Source organism: Equus przewalskii, chromosome 2 (genome assembly GCF_037783145.1).
Source record: "Equus przewalskii isolate Varuska chromosome 2, EquPr2, whole genome shotgun sequence".
In the NCBI taxonomy this organism is placed as follows: Eukaryota; Metazoa; Chordata; class Mammalia; order Perissodactyla; family Equidae; genus Equus; species Equus przewalskii.
Genome location: NC_091832.1, coordinates 51,287,609 through 51,315,196, shown reverse-complemented (window position 1 = coordinate 51,315,196; position 27,588 = coordinate 51,287,609). Strand labels below are relative to the sequence as shown.

At 57.1% G+C, this 27,588-nt stretch overlaps 1 protein-coding gene across 21 annotated transcripts; it reads right to left on the bottom strand.

The window, feature by feature from the left end:
• Positions 1 to 925: 925 nt before the first annotated feature.
• DMTN (dematin actin binding protein) lies at positions 926 to 27,490 on the bottom strand. Of its 21 annotated transcripts, none has more exons than XR_011537644.1 (16): positions 22,941 to 23,087; positions 21,784 to 22,010; positions 11,426 to 11,628; positions 11,074 to 11,148; positions 10,559 to 10,714; positions 9,611 to 9,655; positions 9,138 to 9,237; positions 8,693 to 8,749; positions 8,291 to 8,440; positions 7,375 to 7,502; positions 6,635 to 6,740; positions 3,258 to 3,322; positions 3,033 to 3,088; positions 2,633 to 2,698; positions 2,301 to 2,381; positions 926 to 2,142 (listed from the first exon to the last, which is right to left on the bottom strand). XR_011537644.1 is itself a non-coding variant. In XM_070611237.1 (16 exons), exons 2-16 carry the CDS (start codon positions 11,441 to 11,443, stop codon positions 2,029 to 2,031), a joined length of 1,218 nt encoding a protein of 405 aa, XP_070467338.1. In that variant the 5' UTR covers positions 11,444 to 11,628; positions 19,663 to 20,600; the 3' UTR covers positions 926 to 2,028. The 21 variants fall into 21 exon arrangements, 1 of the variants encoding a protein (XP_070467338.1); XM_070611237.1 differs by lacking the exons at positions 21,784 to 22,010; positions 22,941 to 23,087 and adding exons at positions 2,874 to 2,881; positions 19,663 to 20,600 and having other exon boundaries at positions 3,040 to 3,088; XR_011537645.1 differs by lacking the exons at positions 21,784 to 22,010; positions 22,941 to 23,087 and adding an exon at positions 27,326 to 27,463.
• Positions 27,491 to 27,588: the final 98 nt, after the last annotated feature.

The following is a 27,588-nucleotide window of genomic DNA, read 5'->3' as shown; positions in this document are numbered from 1 at the left end:
TGTGCGCTCCTTCTCCACTGGCAGCTGTGTGTAGCTTCAGGCTCCAGATGAAATGTCTACTTCACAGTGTCCTCATTCGCTCAAAGAATTAAAGCCACCTGTCCTGTTGACCTCACAGGTTGTTGAAAGGATAACACAATGTTGCAGATGTAACAGAACTGCAGTTGAAAGTGATCGCTCTCATTTCAGTGATTCTTACCCACTTTGCTTTTGCTTCAGCCCAAGGGGCTAGAAACTCGCCCCCGGGGTAGGAGACTTGATTCAGTTCCCAGCTCCAGCCTTAGGCTCACCTGTTCCTGCTGATGGCATGCCTCTATACGCGCCCGCACCTAGGTTCTCTTCCAGCTGGGTGAGGCCGGCCCCTCCCCGAGCACCCACCACAAAGTCCCCCTGATCTTCCAATTAAATCTTGACCCCCTGCGACAGGCCAGTCCCATGTCTACCTCCCCTGGTAGGCCTCGCCAGGTCAACGAAGACCAAATTACCCCCTCCTCTCTCGGCCTCCACTAGTCGCTCCTGCTAGATTTCATCCATCACTTCTCCATTCCTTAGTGCTCCCTGCCTGATCCTCGACAATCACGTCTGTTTGACCTTTGCTGTGTGTTTGGCCTCAGGGCCTCAGTGGAGGCAGCAGAGCAACCTCCCCTCCTCGCTGGCTCTCCTTCCAGGCTCCAGAGTGTGCATTTCTGCCCCCTCCTCCGTGCCACCATCACACAGCCCCTGAGGGAGGGGAGGCAGCCAGGATCCTGCTAGACTAGCCCCTGCTTGTGTGGCCCAGGGTTGGGGCAAGGGCAGCGTGTGTGCCACCCCTCCACCTCCTCCAACCCTGTGTCCTCCCCATCTGAACCCTCGCTCATGTGCGTTCCCTCAGCCTGGCATCACCTGTCCCTCACCCGGGTCTGGTGGCTCATAAAGAACAAATAGCTTTGGGGACCCAATGCAACCTTTTAATTCCAAGCAGAGTCCCCCTCCCCAGCATTGTCACACACATAGTGGAAAGGGATGCCAGGGTCTGGGCAGGAACAAAACCCAGACCCAGGCAAAAAAAATATATATATAATTATATTCACATATGTCTTTGAGAGAAGAAAAGCGGGGACTGTGATTGAGGTGGGGCAGAGTCAGGTGGGGGAAGCAGCTGGGGGGCCCCGATAAACTACATTCTTCGGACAGCATGGTGGGGGTGCATGGGAGTGGATGGGACCTGGTGGCCAGGACACAGCCTGGCCTCTTGATCCCATCCCAGGGAGCCTGCAGGGCTGGGTTCTGGCCGGGCCCTGGGTGCTAGAAGGTAGGAGCCTAGCTGACTTTGCCTGGAGGCTGATGGTGAGCTGGGTTTGTACAGGCAACATCTCCACTCCAAGCCAACACTTTTGGGGAAGCCGCAGGGCTGAGCAAGGGGCTTCGAAGCTTGAGGGTCACAAGGAGAGGACAGGGTGAGCTGGAGGGCAGGACGGCCTCAGGGCTAGAGGCTGAGCTGGAGCCTGCCCTGCTAGAGTGAGAGGAACAGGAGGCCAGGGCTGGGGAATGTGTCCCAGGTGAGGCGAGAAGGCGTGCCTGGGCACCCACAGGGTCCTGGGGCTCTCCTCCCGGCCCACCTGCCTGCTCCCTACTCTCACCTCCTCCTGCCCACCAGCTGGTGAAGATAGCCGACAGCCTGACCACTAAGCGCCACGTTCCTTTCTCCTCACTCTCTTCTGGGGACCTTCATGTAGGGGCAGGGGCAGGGGCAGGGAGAGGCTGCAAACATTAACTCTGTGTGTGCTGGAGTCCAGACAGGTTTGGCCCGTGCAGTGAGGACCAGGCATGAGAGGAGGCAGCCCCTCACTCCTATGGGGAAGAAAGCCCCTGGGCCATACACCAGCACTGCAGACGGCTTGGCTCCCCTACACCTGGGGAATGGAGCCAACCCCACCTCTGCCCCACCCTCCTGCTCCCTCAAGAGATGATGCTTTGGGGTCTGGTGACCCCAGCTGCAGAGCCCTGAAGCAGCAGAGGTGAGGGTCAGTCATGGAGAGGGTGGGGCAATCAGAAGAGAGAGGCCTTTTTCTTGAGTTCGTTCCGCTTCCACAGCGCCAGCTTGCTGAACTCTTCTGGTGACATGGAAAATACCCTTGAGAAGTCCTCTGCTGACAGATGCCTCTGTGAGGGGGACACAGAGGCCGCTTAGGGACAGGAGGCGGGGTGGGCTTGGCCAAGTGACTAAAGGAGTACTCAGACAGGCCCCAGGCCCCGCCCACCAGGCCGGGGAGGCTGCCCACCGGTAGCCCTACACCCACAGGCACATTTCCCCTGTGTACCTCAAGCCTCATCCGGTCCACACCTGGAGGCAACTTGCTTCGCCCCTTATTGGTCACCACCAGCATTTCGTAGGGATAGATCTGGGGGATGGGAGGGTGCCGGCTCAGGCTCAGGAAGTTTCCTGTTGATGTAACCCCCTCAATACCCTAGGCCCCCTTATCAGCTTGCAGGGGCCACAGGGGCTCATGCCATTTTGCCGTCCGTCTCCCCCAACTTCCCTGCTGCCCCCCATCATCTCCAGGAGGACCCCTTAGCGCATTCACTTCCCTGGCTTCTCCCCCAGCGGCCCCACCGCTGCCCACCGCCCCCTGGCTCTGCCCCTGCCCCTCACCTTCTGCTCCAGCACACAGGGCAGGGAGTTCCCCCGGTCCATCCTCCCCCTCTGGCCCTCTCCGTTCTGGGGAGACCAAAGCCGCAGTGAGCCAGAGTGGGGCAGGGACACCTCCCCAGCCTTATCCTGGGCTTCTCATGTCCTCACCAGGCAACTCTGGCCCACACCCCCTCCCCTAATACTGCAGTTGCCCAGCTGTGGCCTCGGAACTCTGGTGCTCCGTGCGTTCCCCTGCACTCACCTGCAGGCCTGCGGGAGAGAAAAGTCATTGTTCAGAGGCAGCTCTGAGGACAGCAGGCCTCCAAACCTGCCAGCACAGCCTCCCAACCTCCAGACCTGGGCTGCCCGAGGGTCTGCTTAAGACCCTTTCCCAGCTCGCCTGGCATCAAGAAAGCCCTGCCTCTCACCTGGGCTCCCACTTTCACTCCCAGATGGGCTGAAGTCTGTGGACTGTAGCTAGAAAGGACACAAAGGGATCAGTAGGAAGCTGGAATACTCTGCCTCGTTCCCCTTCTCTTTAAGGGTCTCCCTGCTCCCCCAGGATGCCCAAGTAGCTCAGGCCCTCCGAGGCCCCCATGTGCACACTCTTCCCATGCAGTCCATTATCACTGGTCTGCGACCTTACCCGGCTTAGGGTGGTCCTGCCGTAGGCGGGGAGAGAAGACGACTTAGACGTTCCTGCATGCAAAGCTGGAAGAGAGCAAGAGCCGGGCTCAGTCCCTTTGGCCCGACTGTGATTTCTGAGAGGGCTCCCTCCCTCGCTTCCCCTGCCATGGGCAGGCAGTTAAGGGTGGGCGTGGGGGAAACTGGTGGGCCTCTGTTGGCTTCCAGCTCCTGCGAAATGCTTTCAGCAAGTGACGTGCTGGCAGCTCTGAACTGACTCTAATGCCTTCCCTCTCCCACTAACAGAAGTGCACCCAATACACATGTGGGCCAAATGCCCGAGTCATAACTGATGTCAGCCGGTGACAGATGACGAGGCTCACCATCAAAAAATGAACCTCTGGGAAACAAAATGAATCTAAAGTCTAGTCAAAATAAGCAAATTATTACAACTTTATTATTAGCAATGTTAGTAATCAAATTTCAAACATTTGATGTTATAATGCAGAAACAACAATTTTCTCAGCACTCTCAGCCCCTAGATTGCACCAGTGGTCAGTACCCTTCACATCTGCTCGATCAGATGTCACTGTCAACTTGCACATTTCATGACATCACTAAGCTTTCAAGCACTGCAGATTATAACTCAAGAAACTTGGTTTTCAGTAATAGGTTTTCCTAGAAAGAACTTCGTACCTAAGGATCTCAGTTTAGGGAGATCTCAAAACTCCTTCATCTCCAAATGCTAGAAATTGTTGGCATTCGATAGCAATTGTTTTGATAAACATTTTTGTTTAAAAGGTTAGCCTGGATAGACTCAAAACTGTAAAGGATTGTCTTCTTAAAACATTCTTATAAAATCTGTTGTTTGATGGGGCTGGCCTGGTGGCACAGCAGTTAAGTTCGCACGTTCCGCTTTGGTGGCCCAGGGTTTGCTGGTTTGGATCCTGGGTGCAGACATGGCACCACTTGGCACGCCATGCTGTGGTGGGCGTCCCACATATAAAGTAGAGGAAGATGGGCATGGATGTTAGCTCAGGGCCAGTCTTCCTCGGCAAAAAGAAGAGGATTGGCGGCAGATGTTAGCTCAGGGCTAATATTCCTCAAAAAAACAATAAAACAATAAAAATAAAAAATAAAATCTGTTGTTTGGAAGTTTGTTTGGTGAGAACAAAATGTATTTTGGGGACCTAGTTTTTTTTTCTTAACACTTATTTTGGTATAGAAAATTTTCTCCTTCCACAATCATCATTCATCACTGGAGCATTTCACTTCTGCGGTAAGTATGTGTTGCTACTACAAGTGACGGAGAGAAGTGCAGCCTACAAAGCACATAAGAAGATTTTCACTCTAAATTACTTCTGGAATGCTCATTTATGTTTGAAAGTGACCATTTCAATGTTACCATGACATCAGAATGACATGCCTTTCATAATTCTGAAATTGCTGAGATTGATTAGTTATGACAGTAACCTACACAATCATATGGTCATTGATCACATACCAGTTCAGGGATGCCAAAAATGATAGTGAGGTAGACATTTGGCTATTCGACTTTGGAAGGCTAAGACGGAAGTTAAAGAGCCAATTTTGACTGAATTCTGGTGGAGCAGGAAGACTGCATGCAACCTTGGCAGCATCTCTCCATCGGCCTCATTCTTCAGGCCTTCGCTATTTATTCCACATTCTCTAAAAAGGGCTACTACCAGAACTCTTCCCACCCCCACTGAAATGTCATCCTGGCAGCTTCGGTGACCCTGTGGATGTCCTAGTTACCTAGGAACCTTATGGCTCCTTGAATCCCCAACCCTAATACATCAGGGAGCCCCTTCAGATGGCTATCCCCTGGGTCTTGTCACCCACAACTGCTTCACCTTGACATCTGAAGCCCAGATACCCATGCTGTGGCCACAGCGTCCTTCTTTGTTGGCAGCTTCTCCTCAGCCTCATTCCTAGCACATCTGTTCGTCACTCTCATGGGCACCTCCAGTGTCTTGACTCCAACCCTCAGAGAAAGGTCTTCCGAGGCCAGCCTCCCACATCCTGAGGCTGGGTCTCCTTCAGGACCTCGCACCCAGCGCTCCGCCTGGATCCCCTTCCCTCTCAATCACATTTCTTCTCACGGCCTTATTACTTCATATAAGCTGAAGACTCTCCCTGAGCCCTGACTCGCCCCTCAAGCTTCCAGCTCAGTCAAACTCGCTCCCACCTACATACACTCCAAAGGCAACATGTCCCAAACCAGTGTCTTCCTCTTTGCCCCCAAACCTGCCTCTTTCATCCTCTCAGTTCTAGGTTTGATCACCTGGTACCCAAGACAAAACCCCAGTTTGTCTCTCCCTTTCCCGCTTCCAGTCAGACACTGAGTCCTGGTGATTCCATCTCCTATATAGTTCTCAAACCCATTCCCTCTTCTCTGGACCTATGGATATTTTTAGCCCATATCCAGACAACTGGAAAGTGTGGGAGACTGACTCCAAAGATGGCCCGCAACATTACGCCCAGCCTGCATGGTTTTGTGCGGTTCCTGTCGTCAGAATGTGGACTCTCTTTCCCTCCCTTGAGTCTAGGCTGCCCAGCGAGCTGCTCTGAGTAGGAGATTGCAGGAAAAGTGAAGCTGTGTGGTTCCCGAGGCCAGGCTTTTAGAGGTCTTGTAGCCTCCAGTTGGGGTTCTCAGCTCTCTCCTCTCCAGCGGCCACACTCTAAGGAAGTCCAGGCCAGACTCCAGTGATTACAGGCATAGTGTCCAAAGCCCTGGCCAGCCCGTCTCTCTGGCTCCTTCCTGCCACCCCATGGCACACTCCGGGCTCTGTGACTCCAGGCTCCTGGAGGCCCTCTAAGCAGGCCAGGCTGTGTCCCGTTCCTTGTCTTCGCTCCCACACTGTCCTCTGTGTCTGTGATGCCCTTCTCCTCCTCTCACTTTGCCTCCTTCTTCACGACTCAGTTTGGCAGCTCCAACCCTCCGACCCTGGGCCTGTCATTGTCCTCTCAAAGCACCCGCTGTGCATCTTCCATCTCAAAACACCGCTACACTGACTGAAACCCGTTTCCGTGTCAATTCTCCCACTGACTGGAAGCTACTGGAGGACAGGACTCGATTTTTTTCACTCTTTATAATCCCCAGTGCTTAGCACATAGACGCTCCATAGATGTTTGTTAAATTAAACGAAATTTACTGATTCTGCTTCAGCTGATACCATCTTTTATCATCTAGTCTTGTTCCATGACTGGTGTCCTCGCTCTAGGGAGAGCGTGAGCGCCTGGGGGCAGCAATCTAGTCTTCGTTGTCTCTAATCCTGCAGCAGCACAGTGCTGGGCACATGACACACAACACACACCCTATTCGATTCTGGCCTCAGGGTCTGGCCGGGTGACCCTAATCCCCTCCATGGCACTCACAGGTATGAAAGGGTGTCCGGTCAGGCAGAGAGCGGGTCTTCCTCCGGATAGGCAATGATTTTTCCATCTCTTCTTTCAAGATCATCTTTCCCAAGTTGGAAGTAACCTGGGGAGGGAGAAAGGAAGATGGATCCAGGACTTTGATACTCGTTTCTTATCTCCAAAAAGTTCAGAGTTGGGTATACTGCAGGCAGGACTAGGGACAATTTTCTGAGTGGCTGGGCCATGCCCTGGAGCGACGGAGCTGGTCATTCTGGTCGGATGCACTGCCACCTTGGGTCTGGCCCCCCTCAAGAGCGAGGAGTCAGGGCTGCTCAGTGCAACTCTACCCCAGTGGGCTCCCTGTCCCAGATCACGATGCCCAGAGCACAAGCCCATGTCACTGCCAGTGGCCTTCCCATGACACCCAACGCCCTCTCTCTTCTCCTGCAGACCAGCAGCCTACTCTCTCCTTTCTCCTCCTCCCAGGAACTACTCAGCCTAGTGAAGCCTGGTACTGGTGGGGCCACCCTTTTCTGTGCTTTTGACCTTAATATTAACTAGCATTCCCCCCAAAACAGCAGTGAAGTTCTGGTGTCCCTTCGAAAGCAGTAACTGGAAATCCCAGGAAGGAAGAGGAATTCCTCGCATGTTCTGACAAGGATGCTCTTGAAGCATGAACCCATTTAGAAGAGAATAGCTATGAAACCAGATGTTTGTCCCCAAGAAGACACGGTGGCAGGGGGATAGCGAGATGCTACCTTGCTGAGCTCCTCCCTCTGACGCTCCCTGAGCGCCTTCATCTCCTCCCCGGAGTCATCATCTTCCTCCTCCTCCTCCTCCTCCTCTGCCCCTCTCCGTGACGCCTTCCGCCGCCTCCATTCTGTTTCTGGGAAACACGGGCAAAAGCAGGCATGTCAGTCAATCGACCATTTGCTCAACAAGCGTTTACCAGGAGCTGGCTTTGTGCAGGACACCAGGCTGCACCCTAAGGAGAACACTACAAATTATTTTTAAAAAATAAGGGGCCAGCCCGGTGGCACAGCGGTTAAGTGCATACATCCTGCTTTGGCGGCCCGGGGTTCGCTGGTTCTGATCCAGGTGTGGACATGGCACCGCTTGGCAAGCCATGCTGTGGTAGGCGTCCCACATATAAAGTAGAGGAAGATGGGCATGGATGTTAGCTCAGGGCCAGTCTTCCTCAGCAAAAAGAGGAGGATTGGCAGCAATTAGCTCAGGGCTAATCTTCCTCAAAAAAATAAATAGAAATGAAATAAAAATGACGTAAAAGTAACATTTTCTAGCCTTGCAGTGAAGCTGGGTAGGCAACACATTCATACAACTTAAATTCACGGGGGACCAAGGCTCATTTCTCTTTCTCTTTTCCAGAGCTCCTATCACAGAAGCTGGGACGCAGAAGTTTGATAAATGTCTGCTGAGTGGGCAAGTCAACGAACAGAAAGTGAACGAATGACTAACAAATAGGGCCACTTATACCAAGAGCCATAGGGATGCAGGGAATGGCTGAGCAATGAGCCTGGAGGGCCCGAGAAGGAGGAAAAAAGCGTGAGAAGACCTGTAGGACACGGGGTGGGGTGAGGGGGCTCATGGCGCTTCAACAGGGGCTGTGAGGCGGGGTCCCGGCCTCCCTTTCCCTTCTTCAACAGTTTCTCCTACCCACGACGGCCAGCGACGGGGGGCACGGCCAGTAGTCAGTTTCGATCTTGGCTGGCTGGTTGGGGTCAGGCGGCTGGGCTGCAGGGAACTTGGATGACTCGATGATGTCCTCATGGAAGGGCTTGCTCTGAGGGCTGCCTCCCATGGACTCTGCAGGGGGAGGTCAGGGTCAGCCCACGCACACCCCGCCCGGAGGCCACCTTGGCCCACCGCCAGCTGCCAACTCCCTTGCCTCTCCCCTGTCACACCTGTGAGATGGTAGGTGTAAGGACAACCAAGAGCCCCGGGCCAAGGTTATGTGCTGTCACGAACAGCTGTCCTACGGCCCCCAGCCCCCAGCCCCTCAGCACAGCCTCCCAGCATGTGGCAGGAAGGGGCTCAGTCAGTCAGGGGAGCCCTCACCTCTCTGCTTGTAGATGGGTGGCTTCTTGTAGATATTGGAATCTGGGCGGGTGGTCTCTGCGGAGAGGGAGCAAGAGCAGATGAGGAGGAAGACATGCTGATGGTGGCCGAGGCCACGTCAGTGAAGAGAATGGAGACCAATGGAAGGGGAGAAGGTAGAAATTCATGGGCTCCTGCCTAGAGCCAAGACAGAACCAGAGCTCCTAGAACCATCCCTCAGGAGGATGGGACTTTTTGCGCTTTTCTCGTTGGGTGGGAGGGAAGACGCGCCTGGGCCCACCGTCTCTGGGCGCCCTGCCTGGCGTGCTGGTATCAGGGCATATAGCCAGTCCTGTGGTGAGCATCTACCACAGGGAGCGGGGGACTGAGAGAACGGGGCTTGGGTTCCTGAAGGAAAAAACAGGTCCTAGGGAAAGGATACAACCATGCTGACAGTAAAACCTACCAGGGTGGTGGAAATGGGGCAGGCTGGTCCGGGGGGTCCCGGTGGTTCTTGGGGCTGAAGCCTGAGAGATGATTCCAGGGGACCGGCTCTCTGCCCACACCTGCAGAGCAGAAGTGTGGTTCGCTGCAGCTCCCAGATCCCCCACCCTGCTCCCTCCAACCCATGTAGATGCCTCTTCACCTCACTCTACCAGCTCTATCCTCCCACCCTAGCAGCCCACAGCCCTCAACCCTAGAGCAGAGGAAGGGTGTCCAAGCAGTGGACCTGCTGATGGTACCTGACACAGGCAGAAAGGGTTAAATGAGGCCATGGATCAGACAGACAGACGGACACAGATCTGGCCAGTGACAAGACAAGGTCCACCGATTCCGTTAAGCCCTGGGTTCTGCAGAGCCCGGCCTACCACGTGTGGGGAAGGGCAGTGGGGCCCCACCTGAGCAGGGCTGCGGAGCATCAGGCGCGGGCACACTCACCTCTGGGGATGGTGGGGGGGATGTGGATTTGGGTGACAGAGAGCGCTGCGAATGGAGAGGAGGCTGGTCAGAGCCACAAGGGTAGGATTAAACTCTTGTTCCTAGAACCCCAGATGGGCCACTTCATCCCCCACCTAATTTGGCACCCTTTGCCTGGCCAATTTCCAGACCACCTCTTTTCTCTCATTCACGGTCAGTTCCCCGGGCTGGCCCTCTCTCCTTCTCCCTCCTGGTACTCTCCTGGGCAGGGCCCTAAGTCTTTCCCTAGGAAGCATGAGGAAGCCATGGATCTTGGGACAGTGTGCTCTGAGGGCCAACTGAAGATGGTGGCGACCCTGCCCTCAGGGCCTAGCAACGAACGGAGGGATAAGACTCACAAGCATCCCGAATGGAGTCCTCGCCAGGTATTTAAGTCTCCCACAGCCTGGCCCCATCTCACACTCAGCCATGACACTACCCGCTCAGCCATGACACTACCCGTTTCACGAATACAGTTTACAAGGTACCTGCCGTGCGTTATCTTGTGCACTTGACCACCTGGTGAGGTGGACCTGGTGAGGTATCACCTGTTTTCCAGGAGGGGAAACCGAGACTACAGCGACACACAGCTCACTCAGCTAGGACTTCCAGCCTCCGAGTTCAGTGTTCCTGAGCGCTTTCCACAAATTTGCTCTCTCTGCCCACTCCCACCCTGCTCCTGCAGGACCCCCTCTGTGCTGTTCTTCCACACATGGCCCGCCTGCTCTCTGCAGGGAGCCACCCCACCTCTGGCCGCTCCGCCTGCTTTCCACAAACACTGACTGGTGGATCGCTGTGCACAGCTCCCTTTCTTGTTCTGGAGTCTGGCCGCCAGGAAAGAAAGCACGACAGGGGTTCTGCCTGCCACCCAGTGTGGCTAGGGGAGCCCTTCCCTCCAATCCTGTCCAAGAGGAACCTGCCACCCCTCACCTCCCGGCTCCTGGGCAGCTCCACGTGTTCCAGGAGAGAATAGGTAAAGTGGGGCTCGTAGATCATGAGGTCAGGCCGCTCGATGTCCAGGATGGCCTTGTCCTTGGGGATGGCGGCCAAGTCCTTGTAGCCCAGCACCTGATTGTCCATCTTGGCCTAAAGGGAAATGTGAGAATGGAACAGAGGTGCCGAAAGCCTCCCCTAGAACACTGGCCTTACAAGCCAGACTCACTGTTATTAGGAAGAAAATGGGCAGCCATTTTAGATATCAGCTCTTCTAAGTTGATAATTCTGTTATGTTAATTTTGAGGGTTTAGGTAGTCACGTTCAAAAAGGCTAGTCCATTGCCTAATATTCTGGGTACAGTAGAAAAGGGGCGTGGGGAACCTTCTCTGGATTTTGGGTTCTCTCTGCAGGACCACCAAGGAGGCTCTGAGTGAACCTGCCCAGCAGCGGGCTGTCCCCCGCCCCTCCCGCTCCCAGCCTGAGGGTGCTGGTGGCGGAGAGGTACTCACCACGACGATGGAGGGAGAGCTGGGACCACTGGAGCCTCGGGAGGAGCTGACGCTCCCAGGGGAGGTGAGTGGTTGCTGGGGAGAGCGAGAAGGCGAGCGGGTGGGAACGTGCGTGCATGCGTGCGAGGGCCGGGCGGCCGGCAGGGCCCTTCGGAAGGCGGAGGACCGGCCCGGGGACGGGGCTGGGGCTGGGGCTGGGGCGGGGGGGTTCCCTAGGCCTCTGGGCCCTGGGGCGCGGCGCTGCGGGCAACCACCAGGTGGCACCATCGCCTCCCGGCTGACCCTCCGCGGGGAAGCCCGGCCCCACCCGGGGCCCGGGGCCGCGCTGCCCGGTGAAGGCGCCGCCGCGCACCTTCTGCAGCCGTTCCATGCGGCAGGCAGCTGGCTGCTCCGGTCGCTGGCAGAACCCTGGGCGCGAGGAGGGGCGACAGGGGTCAGGCGCTGCGGGGTTCCTGGGCGCTGCGCGCGCGGGGCCGCGAGAGCAGAAAGGGCGTTCCGCCGGGCCGCGGCGTCCTCATCCCTCGGGACTCTCCAGGCTGCAGGCCGGTGCAGGGCCTGGGAGGGGAGGGACGACGCGCCAGTGAGGGCGGCGGAGAGCAGGGCGGCAGCGCGCCGGGGCCCCCCTGGGCTTGCCTCTCCATTCGCTCGGCCGGGAAAGCCAGCGCGCGTGGGGCCCGCGAGGCGGGAAAGTGGAAGCGCTGCGCTTGTTTTTGAGCCATTGTTCTCTGGCTGGAAAGGAAATGACGGCAGGGGCCAGCCGTTCCGTGCAGCCTCTACATCCCTGCCTTGTCACACCTGCCCTGCCCTGGGGCCGCAGTCCCGTTTCAGACCCAGGTTTTCGCTCCCCTCCGCCTCTGCAGAGGCTGTTCTCCCTAGCTCTGTGCTGCCCCTTCCTCCCACTCCCCATCTATCCGCCGCCGGCTGTGCCACCTCTCCCTCGTGGCCCAGGAAGGTTTAACACAAGACGACTCGGCAAAACCTATGAGGAGGACACACGGGTAAGAGAGGATGGGAATGAAGCCACCTCCTCGTGAAGCGGTCAGATCATTGGCTGGGAGCTGTCCCTCTGCCCCGGGTTCTGCCCGAGATGAAGAAGGGAGGGGAGGCTGGAGGGAGCCCGCGTCCGCCTCTCCCTGTTCCCTGTACAGCAGTCAGTCTCACTTGCAGGCATCTGGTAAGGCATTGTTGGGGCCAAGGCCACATCCGGCTCGGCAGTCTCCTCAGAGTGCCCACGCTGAGGCTGCCCTCCGAAGCACTGCTTGGCTACAAGTCAGCACCCCCTGGCTCCACAGGAAGGCATCCTGGCCGGCACTGCTCTCTCTGTTCCTAGGGCATTAGGGCCCGTCTGCTGTGGTAGATCATGAGTTCCCTGGGGCCACAGCCCAGTCTTCTCCTTTGTCAGTAAGTCCCTAGCAATCCTCCCATCCTCCTCTCCACATCCCTGCGCTGGACACCTCATAACAATTCAGTGAACGCCTAGCTGTTTCCTGCGTGATGGTGGCAGAGAAACTGTCTTTCCATCTGCTGACAATAAGCCATAGAGTGAAGAGAGCTGATGGCTACATAGGGTCCAGGGAGGAGGCAGCATAGTGTAGGGGTAAGAGCATGGGCTGGACGGGAGTACCTGGGTGTGAGTACAGACTGCTACTCAGAAGCTGTGTGACCTTGGGCTAGTTACTTACCATCTCTGTGCCTCACATTTCTCATCCGTAAAATGCAGGATATTAATAGTATGTGTGTCCTAGGGTTGCTCTGAGTATCAGATAAGTTATAGCATGTGAAGTGCTTAAAACATTATAAATTCTATGTAGAGTGTTAGCTATTATTATTTCTATCTTCCCAAGGACTGATGGACTTAGATAGCTTTTCTGTGGCCATTCTTTGCAACAGAGGGTCATGAATGACTGAGGTCATTGGTGCTCCCAATGGTATCACCTATTATTCTGCAGCAGGCCATTCTTCTGCTTCTCTCCACCAGTAACACAACCTGCGGCCCCCACTCCCACTTCCCTGCCTTTGCACGTGCTCTTCTACTATTCTCTGCCTACCCCCTTGTCTCCCAGATCCCTCCCATCCTTCAAGGTCCATCCTAAACCCCGCTCTAGGAGGCCTCCCCACTATTCCAGTCCTCACTGATAAGCCAGTCTCTGAACTCCAGAGACTTAAAAGAGAACCATGTGACTTAGCCCTTGATTATATGCTGCCTGACATGGGAACATGTTTTTCCCCTACCTAGAATGACCGCTAACTTCTGCAGAGCAAAACCAATAATAACAGCAATCATCTTTTGAATGCTCTTGCTAGGTACTTTGATAAGCACTCTACAAGGAATATTTTGTTTGGCCCCAAAACAACCCTATAAGGTGGAACCGTTTTACAGATGAGGAAACTGAGGTTTGGAGAGGTTAAAAACCTGTCCAGAGCCATAGAACTGAAAATGACCTACCTAGTCAGGTGCATTGTGGGGCTAGATTAGAGTCTGCCACATTTCTGAAGGCTTTTTGGTATTCTAGAGCCAAGGCATCTCCGGGACAAGACCCTGGCCATCAGAGTCATGTTAGGTATTTGGTGCCCATAGAAAGGCTCCATTTCAGAGCTACATGCTTCTCTTGCCTTCTTAGTGCTCACTTTGTAGTGCTTTAACTAGGTGTCTGAAGATCAGAATAAAATCTAGGACATATTCGAAGACCCGTTAGCTCCCTCACACCCCTCTCTGATCTTTACTTTGTTAACAGTCACTGTCAAACTAGCTATCCACTTGGCTTTGCCCTAGAGGCAAACACTGACCCAGTCATCCATCCATCCAGCCACCCTTCCATCCTTCCACCCCGTCACATCCGCACGTCCATGCAGTCATGTATTGTTTATCCCTCGATTCATCAAATCCTTTCTCAGCACCTATCCTGCAGCAACCACAGAGCAACACTCTGTGATGAGTCTTGTGGAGAACAGAAAGACAGTCAAAGGAACTAAGCTGCCCCACCAGCAATGAGGCATGCGGACAGATAACTCCCACACAAAGCAGAAGATTACAGGTGCCAGATAAGACAGGATAGTGTAAGGGGCTGTGAGAGGTTACAGGAGAGAGGGATCACTCCTGCCAGGGTGTCAAGAGGAGAAAGTAGAAAAGGTTTCTTAGAGGAGGAGGCATTTGAGGCAGGTCTTGAAGGATGCCCAGTTTGAGATCATCAAAACTGAACCAGAGAAAGCAGCACTAGGGAAAGCAGGGACATGGGCAGCACTGGGTCTGTCTGGGCAGCAGCCTATATGGCTGAATCATGGAGGTCACGAGGTTGAGATGTGTTTGGGGCAGGTGGTTGGGGGCCAGATGGTGGAGGCCTTGAATGTAGACTAGGGGATTTAGATTGTATCCTGTGGGCGACAGGGGGACATGGAATGTGTAGAAATTATTTTTCAGCAAAGAAGTGACAGATCCAAGCAGCGCTTCAGGAAAATGAGTCTGGCTGCAGCCTGGGAGATGGACTGGACAGGAAGGGGCAGTCCACAGGGGGCCAGCCAGGAAGCTGTGGTGGAAGTTCACACAGGTGACCGTGAGCGTCCAGACTTGGGCAGGCCCGGAAGACGGGAAGGGGGCAAATGCGAGAAACCCCAGGGGCAGAATGTGCAAACCGGAACTTGATCTGAGAGCCCCCAGGGGAGGGGCAGATTGCAAGTCCAAGAGCCAGGAGAAGGGGAAGGATGAGCTCACGTTTTGCAGGTCAGGGCTGAGGTGAGTGCCGCAGGCGACCAGGTGAGAACGCCCAAGGAAGAAGAGCTGCCTGGGGGAGGGCCAGGCTGGAAAGAGAGACCTGGAAGCCATTGGAGCCAGCAGTGTCTCTGCACGGTAGATTGCCATGGATGAAAAAAGGTCAAAAACAGCATCCTGGGAAATACCTAGGTGACTGGAAGAAAGAAACTGGCAAAGAGGGGATGAAAGGGAGGAGGAGAACTGGTGGCCAGTTCCCTGGGGGCTGGGAATGTATCCAGTGATTCTTTGTATTTCCAGCAAAGGCCCTGATGCACAGTAAGTATGCAGTAAACGTTGGGAGAAAGGATAGAGGGAGCTGAGAAAGAAGGTCACGAAGCCAAGAGCCCAGCGCCTAGAGAAGGCGAGAAGTGCCCCAGGGAGCTCGTCAGTTTGGGTGTCAAGGCCTGGTGGCTGATGAGAGCATTTTCGATGAGAGGAAGAGTGATACCTCCTTGTTAGGTAGGGTTCCGGGATGATGCACAGGCCGGGGAGGAGCGCGTCCCAAGTGTGAGCAGAGGGCAGGAGGGCCCGGGAGGGCAGCTCCGGAGGAGGCGAGATTGGCTGAGGGCTTTTAAGGAAAAGGGAGACTTGACCATGTTTGCAGGCAGTGGAGGAGGAGCAGAGAGGAAGAGACTGAGGTGAGGCCGAGGCAAGGCCGAAGTCGGAGGGAGGAGTGGGTCCAGGCCCCAGTGGAGGACTGGCTTTGAGAGAAAGTACGTGTTTCCCTGAACGGAGAGGAAAGGGGACGCAGTTGGGTCACCACAACCCAGGCGTTTAGTGGGACCAGGGCAATCGGAGGCTCCTGTTTCCCGAGGCAAAATGAGAGAAGGTCAGACGCACATCTCCTGGGGGTCAGGCAACGGCTGAAGAGAGTAGCAAAGGTCTGCAAGGGTCTGGGGTCGGGGTGGGTGGGGAGGGTGGGTGGCAGGGCTGGCCTGGGAGAATGCAGAGCTTCCCTGTGCTCTGGAGCCTCCGGCTGAGCCTGGGGTGGCCCTGGCACCCTCGCCTTGAACACCAGTCGGATGTGGCACAGAGTGGGGAAATGACTGTCTCTCAGAGTGCTAACTGCCCAGGTGGGGGTGGGGAACCAGGATGAGCCATGTCACACGTGTCCATGGTCATGCACCCAGCCCCACCCCCCAACATGCACAAACACATTTCCACGGGCACAGCACTCAGAAACATGATTTGAAATAACGATGTCTCTGCTCTGTGGCCCGGCCCCTTTTTATCCACAGCTCTCCACAGCCCCATGGACTCCCCTGTGCTGGGTCTCGCCCCTTAGCCTCCAGGTGTCTTCTCCCTGGGCCCTGAGCCATGCTCCTTTCAGGCCCTGTGCACCAGCGTCTGGTGTATTAGAAAGCACGCTGATAAACTGTTAATATCTTCCCCTTCCAGGGGTGTCACATTTTAATTTGGGGCTAGACTTAAGGAGTAAGGGTCTTACTGGTGAAATTTTAAGCCGGCAGGGAAAACGTTTTGGGGTGGAGGAGTGTGTGTGTGAGAGAGACAGAGAGACAGAGACAGAGACAGAGAGAGGGAGAGAGAGGGAGGGAGGAGGAGAGGGAGAGAGAGAGAGAGAGAAAGAGAGAGAGAGAGAGAGGGAGGGTGGGAGGGAGGGACGGTTTTCTTGGCTTCTCTCAAATCTCATTATGCAGGAGGCTGTTTACTCCACCCACAGGTAGCCCCCTCCCCCAAAGCTAATTTCCTGGCAAGTCACCACCCGCTGTCACCCCACCTCCTCCAATCCTGCCCTCCCACCCATGCACACCCCTTGTCTAGGCAGGTGCACTCCCTAGCTCCAGCAGCCTCCTGTGGATGAGGCCAAAAGGGCAGGCTGCAGCAGGAAGGGAGGGCCAAATGGGAGGAAAGGGAAAGGACCTCGGAGGAAGGCGAGCCCAGGTGGCGGAAGGGCCCTCTCTTCGCCCCGGCTCCCATCAGACGCCAGCAGGCTCCTCACCTTCCATGCCCGCCTCGCCCTGCCCCAGCTGTGCAACTGTGCCTTATCTGAACCGCCAGCCAGCCCCGCCTCACACTGCCCACCCGGCATCTCCACCGCCACTGGAGCCTCTCAGCTGCGGGGCTGGGAGAGATAAGAGCTGCCCACCCATGCCAGCTGGCTCCTGCTCCAGGCACCCTGACGGTGGCTCCTTAGACTTGGAGAAAAGAAGGCTCAACCAGCGGAAGCACAGCCTGGGCTCCTAGTCCACCCTCTGCTCTGCTCCTAAGCCAACCAGCACTTGCTCTGTGCCAGGGACAGTCATACATCCTCTCAACTCTTCACACAAGCCACCGTCTTCCTCACTCAGAGAGACCGACTTGCCAAAGGCCACCCAAATAGAAGCCAAGCTGGAACGCCAACCCAGGCCTGTCTCAGGTCAAAACCAATGACTGTTCTTTTCAATAGGTCCCCAAAGATCCCAGTTGAACCTGGACTTGGGACTGGGGTCCCACGTGCTAACCTGATACAGTGGAGCCACCCAAAATTCTGCTGGCTGCCCGGCCTGTGGACAAGGACCAGGGCGGCTGGGGAGGTGGGCTCTGTACCCCTGGCTGGGTCAAGCCAGGCTGGTGGCCGGTGGTGCAGACAGGAAACGAGTTCTGAAGTGAGGCCAGCTGTCTAAGTGGGCCGGGTCAGGCTGGGCAGGGTGGGCCCTCCCTTCCTCCTCCAGTTTCTTTGGTGTGACTCCCTGACCTCTCCTCCCCATTCCATCGCTCTTTCTGCTTTCCATCCCTTTTCCTTTTCTTTCTTCATCTTTCCTCCCTCTGCCTGTTTCCCTTTCACCCTCTCCCTGTCCCGGCCCCACCCCCGCAGTTACTGTGGCAACAACTCAATGCCAGAAATAAAGGCAGGATCCAGCTGGGTCACCAGTTCCCAAAACAGCATCCCAGGGTGGAAAGGGGAAGGGCGGACCCAGCAGATCTGATGGCAGGGGGCCGGGGCGGGGTGGAGGGGTTCAGTGTACTCCAAGGCGGGGGTGGGGGGGTGTCCATGGCTGGATGGGACACCCACACTTGCCCAGGAAGGACGGTGAGCTCTCCCCTGCTCTGGGCCAGTGGCTCATTAGAGTGTCCTTACCTCAGCCAAGCCTGGGGCCTGCGCCTCTGCCCAGGCTAACAACACCCTCCCTCCCTCCTCTTCTCTCATTGTCTCCTTCTCCCCCACCCCTATTTTTTGAGCCCTGCTCTCTCTGGTAGGATGAGGGTTGGGTTCCTCTAACGCCGACACCATACAGCACCCTCTCACAGTAGTGAAGCATCAGGCAGGGGCTGGCGGACTCAGAATCTGGGTCCCAGCCCGAGAACCACCTGCTCAAGGCCCTGCCCCGCCCCCTTGCTCCTGATGACAATGGGACTGGACCAGACCCCTCTCTCTCCCTTCCTACCCCACACAAATATGTGTCTATTCATTCCCTTTCTCTTAGATCTCTCGCTTGGGTTTCTACACTCTGCCCTCTTTCTGTGTCCCCCAAGCCCGTCAGGCTTGCTTGGTCCCCAGCATGTTCCTGCTCTGGGCTCTATTTGTAGCTGGCCCTGTTGGCAGGTTGTAGTGTCACTTGTACAAATTGGATTGATAGGGCTGGGGGAGATGCAAGGGTCTTGCATCCCATATGCAGCCTCCTGAATTCTGGTGGCATCCCTATTCTTGTCTTTGTACTCGCACATGAGCTGTGAAAGAGGAATTCCCGCAGACCTGCACTGCCAGGGGGCAGCCTGACCCAGGTGCTCGGCACGTGGCCCTGGAGAGGCCAGCAGCACTGAGGCAAGACTCACACACAGGGCATGACACTCCACGCAGGCAGAAGGGCCATGCCAGGCTCCGCTGCAGAACGCATGTGCTGCTTGCAAGAGCACGCCCCCACTCTCCCAGTGAGGTCCCGCACAATGCCACATGGTGCCACTGACACCCACTCGCACTCACCCACCCATCCTCCCCCTAAGCACCTGTTTTCCATGCTTGCAGCCCCCCGCATCACGTGCTGACACCCCCTCCCCAGGCTGCACACATGTACAGCAACACACACAGAACCCTCATTTACCCATCCCATGGGGCCTTTCTGTGTGTCCCATTCCCCAAGCATGACTTCTTCTAGATGTGCCCTCCCTTCTCCTAGATCTGCCTCTGCTCCCCTGACTCTCACACCCTGGCAACATGGTCCCCTGGGAGGGGAACACCGGGGGCGCCTGCCAGGCTGAGGGAGGGCAGAGCTGGCAAGGAGGCACCTCTGGATCCTTGGGGGCCTGCGTGTCTGCTCAGCCCCCAGCCCCAACCAGCACTTCAGCAGCCGGCACCAGGAGAGCGCTAGGGTCAGGCCTCCAGCCTTTCCCTGCTCCCAACCTCATTCTGCATTTAGCCCTCACTCCAGCCGGGCCAACCAAGGGCTAGAAGGGGGCTCCCCAGGCCCCTCCCCGCAAAGAGCACACCCTACATCAACAGCAGTCAGGTCTCCATGTGCATCTGTGACCTGGTCGGAGGGAGGCTGGCAACCCGTCACTCTCGCTTCCCCATTATCCGGCAGAGAGGGAACAACTCCCCAGCCTACCCTGTGCTGGGCCACCACCCTCTCACTTGGACATCTGACCAGCATAGCTAGGCGAAGGGGGCACTGGGGCGATGGCAGGCAACACCCAACCCCTCTTCCCCAAAGCAGGAGGTTTGATCAGATCAAACGCAGCTACTCCCGGGGTCTAGCTGCCCAGGCCCTTCTCCCACTGAACAAGGGGCCATAGCTGACCCTCCCCTGGGGACCCCTGCCACCACCCAGAACCTTGCTCCCAGGCAGGTGTTGTGGCCCAAAGTGCCCACAGAGCGAAGAGAGGTGGGAGCCCCTGACACCTACCTCTTCCCAGACAGTGTGGCCCAGATGCTCAGAGGCCCCGAGGCTGGAGCCGGGACAGGCGCCTTTCTGCGTAAACCCAAGTAACAGGCACCTCTTCCAGGAACCCAGACGTGCTTTCCCGGAGCACAAAGAACAGGAAAACAGCCGGCTTGGGGTGGGTGGGGGGTGAGCTGGTGAAGGAGGGGGCCTATCCTTCTGGGCCCCCACCCCCTCACCCCCACCCTGCTTCGCCCCCACCCTGCTTCTCCACAAGCCTGGTGGAGAAGCTTGGATCCCCAAGCCGGGAGTCTGCGTCTGGTGGGCGGGCTGGCAGGACGGTGGGGCGGGCGCTGGCTCCCGGCTGCGCCCTCCCCACCTCCAGCTGATAGCGCGTGGCCGGCCTGAGGGTGTGTGTTTGTGTGTGTCTGCTCTTCCACCTCAGCTCGCTGGCTCTGCTGGCTCGCCGCAGCTCAACCCATTTCAAACAAGAGGAGCATTAACCCGGCATCATGACGAAGCAGAATCGGAAGCCGACTGGGCCAGCCGCTGGCCTTGTTCCCTTTCCCACACCCCCGACCCTGCAACGCTCTGCAACGCTCGCATTCTCCCACACAAATCCTCTCGAGCCTCAGAGACAGCTGGAGTTTGAGTTCCGGGGAGGGGGCCCTACTGATAACTGCGGGCTAACAACACCTGGCTTCTCCCAGCACCTGTATCTCCTGGTCATCACCTAACAGCGGCCACAGAGGCCTCTGGGGGCCTGCCTTTCTGGGGTGCTAAAAGGCGTAGATGCCAGAATTGGTCACCCACAGTTAACCTTCTCCCGGGGAGGGACGAATGGGAGGAGGCGAAAAACCAGGTCCTCAGTGCAGGAGCCTGGGCTGGCCCTTCCATAATCTGAATCTCCTGGGAGCTGCAACGGAGCACAGTGTTGGTGTGGGTGAGAAGAACCCCATCTCTCAGCGGGGCGGCTTCATCGAAAGGGGACTGCGTGACGGGTGATGCTCAGGCCCCAGCACAGAACTGCAGGGACGTGCCTTCCTGTCTCTGGAAAACCTCCACCACCCCAAGACCCTGTCACTGGCCTTCTGGTTCTCTCTGGGCTCAGAGCAGAGCCCTGTTCATTTGTGACACTGGGGGCAGGGAGGGAACCCAGCCAGCTGACCTTGGCCCTGGCTCAAGCCCCCTCTTCACCTCCCGGCAGACCTGCAGCACTTGCTGTTGCCCTGGTAACCACTGCCCACAGCAGGTCAGCTGACGGTATCAGCTGTGGGTGGGGAAATCTAGAATCTGGGGCGGGGGCGCTGAGGTATCTAAAGGGAAAATCACAGGGGGAGGGTCTTTAGGGGGAGAGGTGAGAGTATGCCCCAGGACCTCTTTCTCAAAGAGAAGCGGACAGGAGGGGACAGGTAGGGACAGGAAGGGAGGGATGTGTCTGGGTTACTGGGAGACAGAGAAGCATGAATCCTGACGGATGGGCTCCAGAAGGAAAGGAGATATGAAGGAGGCAGAGAGCTGAGTACTGAGCAAGAGTAGAAAGAATCCAGGCTTAGCTGCTGTGTGTGGGGAGGGGGCCGGGGGGAGCCCTGTGGAAAGGTCCGAGAAAGGGTGGGGGAAGAAACACAGGATCCATCTAACCGTGAAAAAATAGCCAGGAGACGACATGGGAGGGGGGTACCTTTGATGCAGCAGGGGTGGGCCGCAGCCTTGGAGGAAGGGATCCAGGCCCTTCTGGACAACCAGCCAGCTTCAGCTTTCTGTCCCTTCAGCCCCACCCTTGTTGCCCTGGCCCCACCCAGTCCTGCACTGCCCGCCCCCCCACCACCCAGGAGACCAAGCTTTTAACCTTGGGCCCTTTAGACCTGATTTTTCCCATTACCTCGGTTCCTCCCTTGCTCTCACTCACCCCCATCAGACCCCACCCCAGGAGATTTGTCTTCCAGGGCAAGGGTCCCCAGAGGTAGGGCTGGAATGAGCCGTTGCCCGGAAGGAGAGCTGTGGACAGGGCCCTGGAATGAGGTGGCTCATGAGGAACGGACAGGAGTCCCGGAGGAGGGGAGTATTCTCCTCAAGGAAACAAGCATGTTGGATAGAGTGGGGGAGCCAAGGAGAAAGGGCGGGGGGGGGAGGGTTCTCCGGTACCTTCAAGGGCCTGGGGCGTGGGGCAGGAGCACGGCAGCCTCCTCCGTGACATACACCTCCATCCCTCGGCGCATCTCCTCTCCGCCTCCCGTTGCCAAGACAACCTGCGGCTGGGCTCAGCCGATGTGGTGGTGGCAGCGGCAGCAGGGAGGGGGGAGGAGGCGGCTGTGGCTCCTACAGCCTCTTCTTCAGTGATGGAGGGAGGGGGCCTGAGGTTGGCCTCAGTGCTGGGGGGTGGGGGTGGAGGAACTTCAGGAACCAGGCCTCCCACTGTGCCCCACCAGTCTCCCCTCCCCACTTCCATAAGGCTCTGGGATTGGCTCCTGGGGCGGCCTCAGGAGAACCCTAACTCAGGGCCAGATAGCAGGCCAGTCTTGGAGAGGGAGGCAGCACTGGGCAGCGTCCCCCATTCCAGAAAGCTCAGTGTGGAGCTGGGGAAAAGCGACAGAGACCAGGCAGGGGTGGCCTATGTTGAAGGTCAGAGGGTGGCTTCCGGCAGGCAGGAAGGAGAGGCCCTGGGCATGGCTGGGTGGGAATGCAGCTGCGGGCCCAGAGGTCTGCCCCCACCTGATCTCTGCTATCTCTGAGCACCTTCTGCTAGTCCCAAACCCTGTCATTGCCCTCGACTCCGACGAAAGTCAGAGCCTGGGACAGCACTCTTCCAACCACGCAGGGCCCACTCCCACCGACCCCACTCGGTACCATGTCCCTCCGCGGGCGGGGATGGGGCGCGCCACCTTGGGCAGGAATAGTCTGCCGCTGGCCAGCCCGAACCACGGGGACTGTAGAGTTAGGGCTCCCTCTGTCGACCTGAGGCGTGGTAGCTGTCAAGGTCATTCCTTGCTGAGAGGGATCAGGGTGTGTGTGTGTTGGTGGGGGGCCGAGGACACAGCTGGGCCAGGAGACCATTCTCTCCCTGCCACCCTCTGCCTCCACCTCACCTCTGGCCTCATCCTACAGAGAGACTTGCTCTGCCTCCAGTCCCCTCCCCCTGGGAAGCTCCAGTCTCCTCAAGGCCAGCTGGACAGTCCTCCCACATTGCTTGCCTGCCTCCCCATCAGGCTGGGATGAGAGAGGAGGCAAAATCTTCCCCCGTCACCTGGGCACCAGGTGCCTGTCAGCCCAGGCCCAGCAGGCTGCTGACAAGATTAGCATACCTTTAGGCTCAGGAGGGCCTTGAGGCCTTGAGAGTGGCACTTGCGTCCTACAGCAGGAGGCTGGGGCTCCTGCCCCTCTGAGGCAGATGGTCCCAGGCCCCAGACACCTAGTCCTCAGCTTCTTTCCCCAGCAAGGTCAGTGGTGCCAGATCCTGACTGGACTCTGGCCCTGCCGCCCACTCCCTCCCCAGGGCCCGTGCAATACGCTGCTATGCCTGCTCTGCTGTCTCTCTCCCGTTCTCTCTCCAGGTCTCACTCCAGTGCCCCTTGCCCCGCCCCATGCACAAACCTGCTGGGGATGGGGACGGGGGCACCAGGGACGCGCCCCCTACGCCGTTTACACATTAACTCTTGGAAAGGCTGACTTGGGCAGCTGGGCGCCTAAGGAGGAGGGAAAGTTGGGGAAGAACTGGGCCAGGGGAATCAAAGCCAGGACGGAGTCTAGAAGCGAAGCTTTCTCATCAGAGTTTGGAAGCCACATCCTCCTAGCTCTGAGTCCTGGACCCTTTCTCTCCCGGAGTGAGTGCAGAGCCTCTGCTCCCAGCATGCGCCGCCACACCAGCCTCTCCCCCAAACACTGACCCGGCCATTGCATCTGGTCACTCCCTTCTCAAAGCCCCTCCTTATCTCCTGCCTGCCACAGCATAAAGACCAAACTCTCCATAATGTGACCCAACCATTTCCTGCTACTTCTCTACAAACGTTCTCAGTTCTAGACAAACGGATCGACTTCCCCGGAACACACCTTGCACTGTCCTGCCTTCCCCCGAAGGTCTTAAAGACCATGCAACTCCACCCCTTCCTAGTGTTCCGCCCCCCCCCCCCCCCCCGCCCCCGTGCACTCTCCTACCTCAGAATCCACGGTGCCTGGCTGGGGAGTGGAAAATGTCCGACTTGAGGTGTTGAAGACAGGCGAGAATCTAGACTGTAATTCTCACTAGCTGTGGCTGTGGGTGAGTTAACATCTCTGAGCTTGAGCTCACCCACATATGACGTGGGAATAATCTTACCCCTAAATAAGGTGTTAGATGTGACACACCTTGTGTGCTCCTGGCACACCTCTGGAGCTCTGTATACATCAGTGTCCTTATTTCCAATACCTCTTATCTCCTCTTTCACTTTTTTGGGATGTGCCAAACTCTGCTTTGCTATTGTAGGTGTGAGAGAGAGATTTCCAAAAGCCCTACAAGAGAACTGCCTTTGTATGGGTTTATCCCTCAATTAAATTTCAAGTGTCTTGAGAGCCTGACAGGGGATGACACAATATCTTGACCACCTTTTTTACTAACTGAAGGGCTAGCACAGAGCTTGTACATTGTAGGGAATAAATAAATATTTGGATTAACTGCTTAGGGCCCCTCCCTGCCCGAGTCCACTGAAGGACAGAGGACGGAGGCAGGACGGGGCTTTTCATCCTGTCTCCACTTTGAGGGACTGCAGGGGCTGGGCCAATGGCTTCCTTCTGGGCCTTTGGTTGGTTGATTCTTTCAGGAAATACTCACTCTGTGCAATGTGCTGTCCTGGGTACCATGGGGGAGGCAAAGATGGACTAATTCTACATCCGAGGCACTTGCATCCAACAGGACTGTGACACAAGCATAAACAAGCACAGTCTGGACAAGCAGTGCCAAAGGACAAGGGCAAGTCAATGGCGGAGGACCAGCGGCAGTGGAGACTGCCACTCACCTTGGGAGAGGGAGGAGAGTCCACAGAGCAGGGTTGATGGCTGTGGTCTGGACCTGCGGGCATTCTGCAGAAGGGCTTGCCAGGCAGTGGGAACAGCAGGAATAAGGATGGGCATGGCATGCCTGTTGGATGGCCAGGGCTGCAGGCTTGCCAGCGTTCTTGAAGTGGAGTTGCAGGGGTGGGGCTGGGCAGGGGGCCTGGGCAGGGGTGGTGCAGGAGTCTTGAAAACCATGCTGAGGAGTTTGCTAGTGCTCACGTGACATATCACGTGGCTGCATTCATGATGCCCTGGTCTTTCCCCACTGTCACCACCACCACCTGCACACATGCTTAGCAGGTTAGGGCACAGAAACAACCAGGGCAGGGCAGGGCTGTGGTTTCTGGTAGGGTCAGGTAAGCTGAGCAAATGGTGGACATCCTGGGGGGGGCGCGTGTCAGGAGGCGGAGAGGGCATTTGGAAAGCTACTGCAGTAACTGAGACAGATCCCAGTGAGGTCTGTCACATGCAGGGGGGTAATGGTTGAGATGGTGGGCTGCTCCGAGACAGCATGAAGACAGGAGAGAAGAGAATGGCAGAAATCTTAGGGAACCTTTCCAAGAAGAACCTGGAAAGAGAGGAGTCCAAGTGGCTAGTGAACAGAGAAAAGACAGCCCGTGGCAGGCTGAGGGAGGGAAGAGCTTCAGAAAGGGGTGGTCCTCTGAGGTGTCCAGGGCTGTGAGGCTGATGACACTGAGGTCTGAGGCAGGCTTTTGGCTTGGTGACTGGGAGGTCACTGGCCATTGGAGTCTGAGGGACAGGGTTGAATAGAGTGACATAAGTAGAAGCCAGCTTGTGAGGATTACAAAGGGGGTGGATTTCCCCTCTGACTCCCTCTTTGGCGCCCCTCTGCCTCATCCAGCTGTTTGGAGGGAAGGACAGAGGAGGGGAAATCAGAGGAGGGGCTATTCTTAGCTAGAGTTCTTGGTAATCCTAAAAAGTCACAGGATTCGAGGCACACTGCTGCCGTCTCCCTCCACCTTGTCACATCCTCCCTGAAATGGCTGCATTCATGATGCCCTGGTCTTTCCCCACTGTCACCACCACCACCTGCACACATGCTTAGCAGGTTAGGGCACAGAAACAACCAGGGCTGGGCGTCCGCAGTCCAGGGGAAGCCTTCCCACCACATCCACAGATACTTTGACTTCCACTCAGGGCCTGTTACTAGAGATCCATTCCTGTGGCTTCTTCCTTTTAGCATCTTTGAAATCACCACCAGTCCTGAGGGAATGAGCTGAACAGACTTCCCCAGGGTTATGAAGAGACACCCTGGGTATGGAGTCTGGACTCCGCCGAGGCACTGAAAGTTGCGGTGAGAAGGTTCAGAGAGCCGAGCCAGCGACCAAGGCCACAAGCAGGCGCCAGACGGCCAGGCATGGGGCTTGAGTGGGGCAAGGGCACTCTCCGAGATGGCAGGGGCCTCCAAAGCTGCCCTCCTCCCTCACCCTTCCCCATTCTCTGTCCCGCCCTACCAGGTCTCACCTCAAAAAGCAAGAAAGGAAACAGTGAGGGCTTTCTGGAGCCGGCCCCCAGAGGCCTGTCTGTGCTGGGGAGGTCACAGAAAGGGAGGGAGGGGCCGGAGAAAGGCAGAGAAGAAAGAGGAGGCCAGACAAAGGGCCCCGTCCACCTTTGAAGCTGTCTCTAACCCGAGTCAGGGAGGGGTGGGGGTGGGCTGAGAGCCCAGCTGGGGGGAGGCAGTCTAGAGTTTTAAAGAATGTCTCAAATTCCTGCGGAAATCAGAGGGATTGTAAGAGCTCCCCCTCCCCAACACACCTCCTTCTCAGCCCCCCAGTCCAGTCCTTCACACCTGGGGGCCCCAACCCTTTGTCCTCAGGTAATTGCTGGGCCTTGCCCCTGGGCTTCAAATCCCATTGAACTCGCCAGTTATCAGCTGTGGCTCCAGACCACCCTCCCTACACACCCCCCAGAAAACGACCCCCACCCCGGCCGGGCCCCCTCACCCCCAGTCTTCACCAGGATTAAGGGTCTTTGTGATTGGAGGGGAGAGAAAAAAGCAACCTGGTGAAAAGCAATTATGACAAGCTGGAGGGAGAATGTCCTGGGGCGTGGGGGACCTCCCTCCTGGCTGCTGCCCTCGAATTGTCTGGAGTTGGGGGTGTCAGACCCGACTCCAGCCCTCACCAAGGGAGAGGTGAGGACCTCCCCACCCCTATCAGTCTGGGCCACTGCTCCACTCACCTCCCACTGTGACTAAACCAGGCGACTCCACACTCCCTATTCTTAACTTGTTTCTAGGCCATTCTCGGGAGAAGCGGTGTCTTTCATTCTTTTTCTTCCTTCTCCATAATCCCCTTCCCCATCATATTCTCAAAAGAAGAGAGAGGGGAAACTGAGGCTGGGGGTCCATCCGCAGAAGAGAGGGCTCAGTGAATGTATGTCCCCTGACCGGCATACTGCGGGGGCCTGCTAGGAAGGGCCTCCCCCTTGACCCGATTAAAAGCCAGCGCAAGAAGGAAAGAGGCCGCTTTTAAGGCCTTAGTTCCACCTCCCAAATACACACCTGGAGGCGGAGGCAAAGCTCCGAGAAGCTGGGAAGCTGGGGCGGCGGCCCCCATCCCCGGCAGCGCTCCCCTCTGGAGCGCCCCGGCCAGCCGCACGCCCCGCTCGTCCGCGCCCTCCCCACGCCGACCCTCCTCACCGGACGAAAGCGCGGTCCCGGCTGCAGGCCGCTCCGCCGCCCCGGGGCTCGGCTGGTCCGCGGCCCGACCGGGAGCGCGGGCCGCCGAGAAGGCCGGGAAACCCGAGGCGCGGAGGGAGGGGCCGGCCGCCCCGGCGCAGGTGCGCCTCTCGGCCCGCAGGCCCCGCTCCGCTGGCGGCCGCGCCCACCTGCCGCCGTCCGCCTCTCGGGGGGCGAGCCGGGCCCGGCGCGGTGTCGCAGGGGGACCCTGCACCCCCTTCAGA